The sequence below is a fragment of the Pygocentrus nattereri genome, chromosome 3 (genome assembly GCF_015220715.1).
Source record: "Pygocentrus nattereri isolate fPygNat1 chromosome 3, fPygNat1.pri, whole genome shotgun sequence".
NCBI lineage: Eukaryota > Metazoa > Chordata > Actinopteri > Characiformes > Serrasalmidae > Pygocentrus > Pygocentrus nattereri.
This window is the reverse complement of record NC_051213.1, coordinates 5547949-5560500: the sequence shown is the minus strand read 5'-3', so window position 1 is coordinate 5560500 and position 12552 is coordinate 5547949. Positions and strand designations below refer to the sequence as shown.

Genomic DNA, 12552 nt, shown 5'->3' with positions numbered 1-12552 from the left:
CATGATCCAAAACCACAAACATGATCCTAAATCACAAACATGATCCAGAACATGATCCAAAACCCAAAACATGATCCAAAACCACAAAATGATCCAAAACATGATCCAAAACCACAAACATGATCCAGAACATGATCCAAAACCACAAACATGATCCAAAACATGATCCAAAACCACAAACATGATCCAAAACCACAAACATGATCCAGAACATGATCCAAAATCACAAACATGATCCAGAACATGATCCAAAACCACAAACATGATCCAGAACATGATCCAAAATCACAAACATGATCCAGAACATGATCCAAAACCCAAAACATGATCCAAAACCACAAAATGATCCAAAACATGATCCAAAACCACAAACATGATCCAAAATCACAGACATGATCCAAAACCACAGACATGATCCAAAATAACAAACATGATCCAAAACATGATCCAAAACCACAAACATGATCCAAAACATGCTCCAAAACCACAGACATGATCCAAAATCACAAACATGATCCAGAACATGATCCAAAATCACAAACATGATCCAAAACCACAAACATGATCCAGAACATGATCCAAAATCACAAACATGATCCAGAACATGATCCAAAACCACAAACATGATCCAGAACATGATCCAAAATCACAAACATGATCCAGAACATGATCCAAAACCACAAACATGATCCAAAATAACAAACATGATCCAAAACATGATCTTAAACCACAAACATGATCCAAAACATGATCCAAAACCCAAAACATGATCCAAAACCACAAACATGATCCAGAACATGATCCAAAACCACAAACATGATCCAAAACCACAAACATGATCCTAAATCACAAACATGATCCAGAACATGATCCAAAACCCAAAACATGATCCAAAACCACAAAATGATCCAAAACATGATCCAAAACCACAAACATGATCCAGAACATGATCCAAAACCACAAACATGATCCAAAACATGATCCAAAACCACAAACATGATCCAAAACCACAAACATGATCCAGAACATGATCCAAAATCACAAACATGATCCAGAACATGATCCAAAACCACAAACATGATCCAAAACATGATCCAAAATCACAAACATGATCCAGAACATGATCCAAAACCACAAACATGATCCAAAACCCAAAACATGATCCAAAACCACAAAATGATCCAAAACATGATCCAAAACCACAAACATGATCCAAAATCACAGACATGATCCAAAACCACAGACATGATCCAAAATAACAAACATGATCCAAAACATGATCCAAAACCACAAACATGATCCAAAACATGATCCAAAACCACAGACATGATCCAAAATCACAAACATGATCCAGAACATGATCCAAAATCACAAACATGATCCAAAACCACAAACATGATCCAGAACATGATCCAAAATCACAAACATGATCCAGAACATGATCCAAAACCACAAACATGATCCAGAACATGATCCAAAATCACAAACATGATCCAGAACATGATCCAAAACCACAAACATGATCCAAAATAACAAACATGATCCAAAACATGATCTTAAACCACAAACATGATCCAAAACATGATCCAAAACCCAAAACATGATCCAAAACCACAAACATGATCCAGAACATGATCCAAAACCCAAAACATGATCCAAAACCACAAACATGATCCAAAACCACAAACATGATCCTAAATCACAAACATGATCCAGAACATGATCCAAAACCCAAAACATGATCCAAAACCACAAAATGATCCAAAACATGATCCAAAACCACAAACATGATCCAGAACATGATCCAAAACCACAAACATGATCCAAAACCACAGACATGATCCAAAATAACAAACATGATCCAAAACATGATCCAAAACCACAAACATGATCCAAAACATGATCCAAAACCACAGACATGATCCAAAATCACAAACATGATCCAGAACATGATCCAAATTCACAAACATGATCCAAAACCACAAACATGATCCAGAACATGATCCAAAATCACAAACATGATCCAGAACATGATCCAAAACCACAAACATGATCCAGAACATGATCCAAAATCACAAACATGATCCAGAACATGATCCAAAACCCAAAACATGATCCAAAACCCAAAACATGATCCAAAACCACAAAATGATCCAAAACATGATCCAAAACCACAAACATGATCCAAAATCACAGACATGATCCAAAACCACAGACATGATCCAAAATAACAAACATGATCCAAAACATGATCCAAAACCACAAACATGATCCAAAACATGATCCAAAACCACAGACATGATCCAAAATCACAAACATGATCCAGAACATGATCCAAAATCACAAACATGATCCAAAACCACAAACATGATCCAGAACATGATCCAAAATCACAAACATGATCCAGAACATGATCCAAAACCACAAACATGATCCAGAACATGATCCAAAATCACAAACATGATCCAGAACATGATCCAAAACCCAAAACATGATCCAAAACCACAAAATGATCCAAAACATGATCCAAAACCACAAACATGATCCAAAATCACAGACATGATCCAAAACCACAGACATGATCCAAAATAACAAACATGATCCAAAACATGATCCAAAACCACAAACATGATCCAAAACATGCTCCAAAACCACAGACATGATCCAAAATCACAAACATGATCCAGAACATGATCCAAAATCACAAACATGATCCAAAACCACAAACATGATCCAGAACATGATCCAAAATCACAAACATGATCCAGAACATGATCCAAAACCACAAACATGATCCAGAACATGATCCAAAATCACAAACATGATCCAGAACATGATCCAAAACCACAAACATGATCCAAAATAACAAACATGATCCAAAACATGATCTTAAACCACAAACATGATCCAAAACATGATCCAAAACCCAAAACATGATCCAAAACCACAAACATGATCCAGAACATGATCCAAAACCACAAACATGATCCAAAACCACAAACATGATCCTAAATCACAAACATGATCCAGAACATGATCCAAAACCCAAAACATGATCCAAAACCACAAAATGATCCAAAACATGATCCAAAACCACAAACATGATCCAGAACATGATCCAAAACCACAAACATGATCCAGAACATGATCCAAAACCACAGACATGATCCAAAATCACAAACATGATCCAGAACATGATCCAAAATCACAAACATGATCCAGAACATGATCCAAAACCACAAACATGATCCAGAACATGATCCAAAATCACAAACATGATCCAAAACATGATCCAAAACCACAGACATGATCCAAAATCACAAACATGATCCAGAACATGATCCAAAATCACAAACATGATCCAAAACCACAAACATGATCCAGAACATGATCCAAAATCACAAACATGATCCAGAACATGATCCAAAACCACAAACATGATCCAGAACATGATCCAAAATCACAAACATGATCCAAAACATGATCCAAAACCACAGACATGATCCAAAATCACAAACATGATCCAGAACATGATCCAAAATCACAAACATGATCCAAAACCACAAACATGATCCAGAACATGATCCAAAATCACAAACATGATCCAGAACATGATCCAAAACCACAGACATGATCCAGAACATGATCCAAAATCACAAACATGATCCAGAACATGATCCAAAACCCAAAACATGATCCAAAACCCAAAACATGATCCAAAACCACAAAATGATCCAAAACATGATCCAAAACCACAAACATGATCCAAAATCACAGACATGATCCAAAACCACAGACATGATCCAAAATAACAAACATGATCCAAAACATGATCCAAAACCACAAACATGATCCAAAACATGATCCAAAACCACAGACATGATCCAAAATCACAAACATGATCCAGAACATGATCCAAAACCACAAACATGATCCAGAACATGATCCAAAATCACAAACATGATCCAGAACATGATCCAAAACCACAAACATGATCCAGAACATGATCCAAAATCACAAACATGATCCAGAAAATGATCCAAAACCACAAACATGATCCAAAACCACAAACATGATCCAAAAGATGATCCAAAACCACAACCATGATCCAAAACATGATCCAGAACCCAGGTTTGGACTTTTTCTCCTCTCCCCGTCAGGAATGGGCTTCTATATTAAACTCCCTGGGCTGTGTTAACCACGCTGAAATCACTGGAAAGCCCCTTTTTATTTTTTAGGAAATTGAGGGTTGTTTTTGGCTGGAACTCAAGGCCATTACGGGGTTTTAGAGAATTCCTCCTGATTCTGACAGATAGCAGACCTGCTGTTGTCATTCCTACAGCGGTCTGTTGGTAATCACTGAAGGTAAAGGTCAGAGGTCGACCTGCCTCAGTTGCTCAAAGCAGGTTATTCTGTCGATTTATCTTGTCTTTATTAGTGTAAATTCACAGCACAGATGCAAAACACCTAGACTTGCCTTCTATGTATTATTATGTTCACTCAGCCAATGCCTCGCCCACAAACGCCCAAATATTTAATTGATTTTCTCAGTGTTTTCCCAAAGTGTGCTTTTCCAGCTGCGTGCATGGGTGAGAATATCCCGGCACATTCTTACATTGGAGATGCTCCAATTCCTGCCGCTATTGTTTTCATTGTTGTGCCTGTTTTCATCATTATAAGCTGCCTGAGGAAAGTGCAGAGTCATCGTTTACCCTGTCCGTATGTTTACATGGCAGTGAATGCTAGATATTTGTGTGTGCTTGTTTAGCATGAGGCTGAGAGTGCTCTGAAGAAAGCTCATGTGCTGAAGGCTCAGAGGCAGGAGGAGTACGAACGAGCTCGAAGCTCCACCAGCCGCGCTGAGGAGGACCAGCTGGGAGCCGGAGGAAAACAGCTGGAGAAGAGACGCAGACTGGAGGATGAAGCACTGCAGAAGGTACACAGACCATCCATACACACAGTGTCAAGAAGAGTGTTATATATGTATCTCTATTAAATATACACTGCTCAAAAAAATAAAGGGAACACTTAAACAACTCAATATAACTCCAAGTAGATCAAACTTCTGTGAAATCAAACTGTCCACTTAGGAAGCAACACTGACAATCAATTTCACAGCTGTTGTGCAAATGGAACAGACAACAGGTGGAGATTATTGGCGATTAGCAAGACACACTCAGTAAAGGAGTGGTTCTGCAGGTGGGACCACAGACCACTTCTCAGTACCTTTCTGCTTTCTGGCTGATGTTTTGGTCACTTTTGAATGTTGGTGGTGCTTTCACACTCGTGGTAGCAGGAGACGGACTCTACAACCCACACAAGTGGCTCAGGTAGTGCAGCTCATCCAGGATAGCACATCAATGCGAGTTGTGGCAAGAAGGTTTGCTGTGTCTGTCAGCGTAGTGTCCAGAGGCTGGAGGCGCTACCAGGAGACAGGCCAGTACACCAGGAGACGTGGAGGAGGCTGTAGGACGGCAACAACCCAGCAGCAGGACCGCTACCTCCACCTTTGTGCAAGGAGGAACAGGAGGAGCTGCCACAGCCCTGCAAAATGACCTCCAACAGGCCACAAATGTGCATGTGTCTGCACAAACGGTTAGAAACCGACTCCATGAGGATGGTATGAGGGCCCGACGTCCACAGATGGGGGTTGTGCTCACAGCCCAACACCGTGCAGGACGCTTGGCATTTGCCAGAGAACACCACAGATGAAAGCAGGTTCACACTGAGCACCTGTGACAGACGTGACAGAGTCTGGAGACGTCGTGGAGAGCGATCTGCTGCCTGCAACATCCTTCAGCATGACCGGTTTGGCAGTGGGTCAGTAATGGTGTGGGGTGGTATTTCTTTGGAGGGCCGCTCAGCCCTCCATGTGCTCGCCAGAGGTAGCCTGACTGCCATTAGGTACCGAGATGAGATCCTCAGACCCCTTGTGAGACCCTATGCTGGTGCGGTTGGCCCTGGGTTCCTCCTAATGCAGGACAATGCTAGACCTCATGTGGCTGGAGTGTGTCAGCAGTTCCTGCAAGATGAAGGCATTGAAGCTATGGACCGGCCCGCCCGTTCCCCAGACCTGAATCCGATTGAGCACATCTGGGACATCATGTCTCGCTCCATCCACCAACGCCACGTTGCACCACAGACTGTCCAGGAGTTGGCGGATGCTTTAGTCCAGGTCTGGGAGGAGATCCCTCAGGAGACCATCCGCCACCTCATCAGGAGCTGCCCAGGCGTTGTAGGGAGGTCATACAGGCACGTGGAGGCCGGACACAATACTGAGCCTCATTTTGACTTGTTTTAAGGACATCACATCAAAGTTGGATCAGCCTGTCGTGTGTTTTTCCACTTTAATTTTGTGTGTGACTCCAAATCCAGGCCTCCATTGGTTAATAAATTTGATTTCCATTGATGATTTTTGTGATTTTGTTGTCAGCACATTCAACTTTGTACAGAACAAAGTGTTCAATGAGAATATTTCATTCATTCAGATCCAGGATGTGTTATTTGAGTCTTCCCTTTATTTTTTTGAGCAGTGTATATAAAAACATATGTGTAATAAAATGTCCTGTATGTGTTGTCCTCTATAAGTGATAAAAGCATATTGCCTGTAAGTATCTATATGTAATAATTATTGGTTCCCTATATATTATATACAGTCATAGGCTAACAGCATTCATTTGAGCAGCTTTGTTTTATTCATTATGAAATTTTACCTCAGTTCTGAGTTTCCAAATTACTCAAAAAAGTAAGAAACGACACAAATGGACATACAAGCAATATGAATATATGTAATAATGTTGCACATTATTGTAAATCCCACATCCCATTTGTGTGATTGATATATATATTGCTGTTGTTGGAACAATGGTAATTTTACAGCAGAAGGTAAAAACCTACTCTACTTTTAATGGAAGTCAATGGAACCAGACATCCTTTCAAGTAATTTTGGGAAGTCCTAGAAGTAGATAAAGAGAACCCAGTTAAACAAATGACACAAAAATATTACACTTGTATAATATTATACTATTATACCAAGTATAAAAGTAACCCAGGGCTGATCAACAGTTACCGTAAACATCGAGTTGCAGTTATTGCTGCACAGGGGGGTCACACCAGATACTGAAAGCAAAGGTTCACAGACTTTTGCCTCTCACAAATATGCAATATTGGACCATTTTCCTCAATAAACAAATGACCAAGTATAATATTTTTGTGTCATTTGTTTAACTGGGTTCTCTTTTAGGACTTGTGGGAAAATCTGATGATGTTTTAGGTACATATATATGTGTGTGTGTGTGTGTGTGTGTGTGTGTGTGCAAAGTATCTGTATTCAGTAATAATATATCATTTTATATATATATATATATATATATATATATATATATATATATATATATATATATATATATATATATATATATATATATATATATATGTGTAAGTATTATTTCATATAATGAATAAAATGCTTAAATATAATGAAGCCCTGGTTAGCTGAACCAGTTACTGCATGGAAACTACAGTTAGTACAGATCTGGAAATAGTTAAATTAAAACGTTGTCGTGTATAAAATCACTTTGTATTGCATTCATGTTACGTGTGTTTATTCTGTGTTTATTCTGTGTTACAGGCAGAAGAAGCCAGAGAGCACTATAAGCACTGCGTCACAGACGTAGGAGTGAAGAAGGTCGACCTGGCAAACGCTAAGCGCGACATCCTGGCCCAGATCCGCACACTCGTCTTCCAGTGTGACCTCACGCTCAAAGCTGTGAGTTACAAAGCTGCACCCAAAACAGCCCTTTAAAACCTCCTGAGTGCATAAAAAGAGTGAGCACTGAGTATCATCTCAGAAATGTAATGCAGTGTGTTCCTCAGGTCAAACGCATTTCGAGTGCTTTCGTCGTGCGAGCTGCACAGGATTTTTGACACCTGAAAATCTGCATTGCGTTCTGTGCGTTTTATCTCAGCCCGGCCGTCTCTGTGGAGAGGTGTGAACTGTCTTTCACTCCTCATTGCTCACCAGCAGCTCAACGCACCGTGTGTTCCACACGCAGAGTTATGAGGGGAAAAAATTGGTTTTGTTATATTAATCAAAACTGTTTACACATTTATACAATTTTCTCCAAAATTACGTAGACTTGCATATGTGATATATGCAAATGAGCTCTGTTCTGATTGGCTGCGCTGTTTTGCGCCTCATTGAAAAAGCCGTCGGGGCTGAAACACTCCCTATGTCTTTACTGTAAAAGAGGCGGAGCTAAAGCACTGTAAGCAAAATAAGTGGATATATGCAAATGTGTTGGTCTTTCGTGAGACTGTAAAAAAAAAAAAAAAGTCAAAACAGGCTGTTTTGAAACTTTAGTTTTGGTAAACTTTAACTTTGGTATGTTTAAGTTTTTTTATTTAAAAAAAGTGAGAAAATTTGTGTTTTTCATGATTAGATTAGATTAGATTAGATTAGATTAGATTAGATTCGACTCGACTCGACTCGACTCGACTCGACTCGACTTTATTGTCATTGTACAGAGTACAGGTACCGAGCCAATGAAATTCAGTAAATATGTAAATGATCTGGGCCCTTTAAGCGATGAGTTACGTTTGTGTTGTGCAGGTGACGGTGAACTGGTTCCAGATGCAGCAGGCTCAGGTGGTCAGCATCCCTGTGAATAATCAGACGCTGTGCGAGAGCGCTAAGCTGTACGAGCCGGGGCAGCGCTACACCGAGTTTGTGAGGGGTCTGTCGTCGGACAGGAGCAGAGTGGAGTCCTTCTCTTTCGATGGAGCTGCGATTCAGGGCGCAGGGTAAGACTGTGCGCTGTGTGCTGCTGTCCCTGCTCCGACACTGCTGATTCGAATCAGACAGGCTTGAAAAGAGAAACATAAGGAGACTTAAATGAAACACAGATTGATCGAGCAGAAAACAATAAGGTAATTAATCAGAGAAATAATCCAGAGCTGCAGGCCTCATAATAACGTATGCTTTCTGAGAAAAGCTGGAGGCCAACCAGCTCAATCCTGAGGCTGATTCCAAAACACGAACACAAGCATAAGCAGGAACTCTTAAAGTTCAGAGAGGCGGAGGAGTGGAGGGGGAGAAGGGAATGTGGATGGAGGGAGGGAGAGATATGCAGAGAAGGAAGGTGCTGTAAGCAATGAAACACAATTCAGCAAACGCCCTCAGGCCCCTTACTGAGGAAGTGACTGTGAGGAGAGTAGAGAGTGGTAGAATGAGATGGAGAGAGAGAGAGAGAGAGAGAGAGAGACATTGAGTTAACAAGGGAATGGGAAAGAGAGACTGTGACTCTGAGAGAGAGAGGGAGAGAGAGAGGCAGACAAAGACTGAGAGAGAGACTCTGAGAGAGTAAAAGAGAGGGAGAGTTTGAGACAAAGAAAGAGACTGAGAGTGGAAGAGAGGGAAAAAGAGAAAGAGACTTAGAGTAAGAAAGACACTGCGAAAGAGAGAGAGAAGAAAGAAAAAGATCAAGACAGAGAGAAAGAATGAAAAAGCAAGAAAGAGCAAAAGATGGAACGAGAGAAAAATGTGAGAGCGTGAAAGACAATGGAAAAGAGAGAGAGGGGAAGAAAGAGAGTGAGACACTGAGAAAGTGAGAAGAAGGGAAAGAGAGGGATTGTAAAAAAAAGAAAGTGAAAGAGTAAAAGAGGGAAAGAGACAAAAAAGTAAAAGAGAGGGTGTGAGGGAGAAACGATGAGAGAGAGTGAGACGGAGCGAGAAGAAGTGAAAGAGAAAGGAGAAAGGAAGAGTGAGAGAAACAGAGAGAAAGAGACAGAGAGTGAGAGAGACAGAGAGTGAGAGAGACTGTGAGAGAGACAGAGAGTGAGAGAGACTGTGAGAGAGACAGAGAGTGAGAGAGACTGTGAGAGAGACAGAGAAAGAGAGAGAGACAGAGAGAGAGAGACAGATAGATAGATAGAGAGAGAGACAGAGAGAGAGACAGATAGATAGAGAGAGAGAGAGAGAGAGAGAGACAGAGAGAGAGACAGATAGATAGAGAGAGAGAAACTGAGAGAGAGAGAGAGAGACAGAGAGAGAGAGAGACAGATAGATAGAGAGAGAGAAACTGAGAGAGAGAGACAGATAGATAGATAGAGAGAGAGAGAGCGTTGTGTTTTTACTAAACTGTTGGCACCCTTGTCTTCTCTGGAAGCCTGAATCAAAGCAGCGTTCACGCGCCAGATTCCCGCCCCCTGACTGAGACCCCCCCCCCCCCCCCCCCGACTCTGGACAGCCCACCCAGCTAAACTCCCGTTAACCCACAGTGCTGAGAGAGTCAGCTGACCTGCGGTGTTTCCGGCGCTGGCCGGAGGTCCTCTGCCCGTAAACCGGGCCGTTAACACATTCATTGGAAATCCCTTTTGTCGGGGGGCTTGTAAAGTCAGCAGTGTGATTCAGAGGCGGACACAGATACTGTGGAAGAGAGAAAGAGCTGCTTCCTCCTCCTCCTCCTGCCACTGTTTCTGAATCAAAAAGGGGGGGGGGGCACAGTGGGGGGGGGCAGCCCTGTGGGAAAAGAGACACACAGCAGTGGGATTCGACGCTGACATGTGGCTTCTGTGTATAAGAGCGTCAGAAACCACATAATCAGGTTGTTTACTTTACTGAACACCTTCACACAGTCGAGGCCAGTGTGGTGATGTAGGTATGCACTTTGATCCAAACGGGTGGGGTGTAAACTTGCATTACTTGTTAGCTACTTTAGCCTGGGAGCTCCAAAAAAGCTTGAAAGAGTCACTTGGGTGCTCAAGTGGCTTTAAAGGGCCCATATCTGTTTGATGTTTGGGTTTTTTTTCATTTTTGCTGTTAACATTCCTGTCAAATGACCTGATCACAGGATGTTCACTGCACAAATAGTATTTTGTCAGTGAAATGATGTAAAATTTAGTCGATGTATCTAATATTTCTTGTTTTGAGATGGTTGTGCACTTATTATAAGATTATTTCCCTTATTTCTAGACATTTTTACTTGTTTTAAGTAACTTTATTGAGTTAAATTCTCTCACGGTACTAGCAGATAATTTAGCTGGTTTTAATCTCATTTCTTAAAACAAGCAAAATTACTTGCCAGTATAATGAGATAAGTTTACTTAATAAATTTACTGCCAACAGGGTAACGAAGGCTCGAGTAGCACAACCGTCTAAGCCAGAGGTCACTAACAGGTAGACCGCGCTCTGAGTCCAGACCCAGACACTGTCCTATGTGGACCTGAACCTATAACCGTTAAACTAAGGAGAATTATTTCATTTCGACCAGGTGGTCCTGTTTTAATCAACATAACTTTTCTAGCCTTTATGTATGGCTTTAGCGGCCCGGGAGAATCACAGACCAATCACATGAGTTGTGAATATCACACGTGATGCTACTCAGCCAATCAGATCTGTGCATCTGAGACTCGAGTGAGTGATACCACACAGGGCAGGGATGAGGAGAGAAACAGCAGTCAGAGAAGAAAGTGAGCCAGATTATTATACATGACGTGCTCTAAAAACAGAAAACTGACAATAAATGCTGTTGAAATTTTACTGAATTCTACTTTATTAAAACAAGCAAAATGATCTGCCAAAATAGTGAGATAAATTTACTTAATAAATTTACTGACATCAAGGTAAAAAAGGCTCCAGAGTGGTGCCACCGTCTAAGCGTTGGCCCGGTCATCAGGAGACTGCAAGTTCAATCCCTGGTGATGCTACAGCCGTCTGTGGCCGGGAGTCCTAGAGAGCACAAATAGCCTCGCTCTCTCTGGGTGGGTAGGATGGCCCCCCTTCTCGCCCCATCACTCAGCTGGAACTGGTGGCTGGCGCTTTCCTCCGAGCACGTTCGGCTGTCCAGTGACATTGCGTGAGCAGCAGTTTGAAAAGATGTGGTGATGCTTCGCAGGCCTGTGCTGGCCTTCGTCCTCCTAGTGCTGGTGGTATCATGTTATTAGGGGGAGTCCTGAGTAATTGGACACAACTCAATTAGGGAGAAAACTGGGGGAAAATCCAAAAAAATGAGCAAACAGTTTGAAAAATGTCTAGAAATAAGTTAAATAATCTCAAAAAAAGCTTAAAAGAATCTCAACAGGAGAAATATTAGATTTATTGACTATATTTAAGTTCATTTTACTTGACAAGATACTATTTTTTGCAGCTTATTCTTGCTCATGGAAATATCAGAGCTGTCTAGATCATGTGGACTCCTAACGAAGCTCCTAAACAAACGGGATGACACAGCTGATTAATAAGGTCCTGGATACCAATGCTGTGTGGTCATGTGTGTCTCTGTCCACATCATTTTTAGCAGAGCCTTTGAGACACTTTTAACGTCAGCCGTTTGACCTTTCCACAATTTCCCAACATTTCTTTATCCCTTAGGATTCAACGGGCCGTTTTTTTGTTGTTGCTATATATGCATGTAAATGACCTCTGTTCTGATTGGCTACACTGTGTTCTCCTCTGTTTGAAAAAAAGTTGCCTGAGGCGAAATGGATGAGACAGAGCTTTAAGTCAGAAGTTCCTCTTCCCTGTAATCACAACCATGAGATAGTAATTGCATG

General features: G+C 41.2%; 1 protein-coding gene across 5 annotated transcripts in view; it reads left to right on the top strand.

Annotated features, from left to right (window-relative positions):
• Nucleotides 1-12552, top strand: part of arhgap29a (Rho GTPase activating protein 29a) — a 111638-nt gene that overhangs the window by 83303 nt on the left and 15783 nt on the right. For all 5 annotated transcript variants that reach the window (XM_037536761.1, XM_017684516.2, XM_037536762.1 and 2 more), the window contains 3 exons: nt 4769-4936; nt 7631-7768; nt 8612-8802. In XM_037536761.1, the coding sequence (XP_037392658.1) occupies nt 4769-4936; nt 7631-7768; nt 8612-8802 (497 nt within the window). The remainder of the gene's footprint in view (nt 1-4768; nt 4937-7630; nt 7769-8611; nt 8803-12552) is intronic.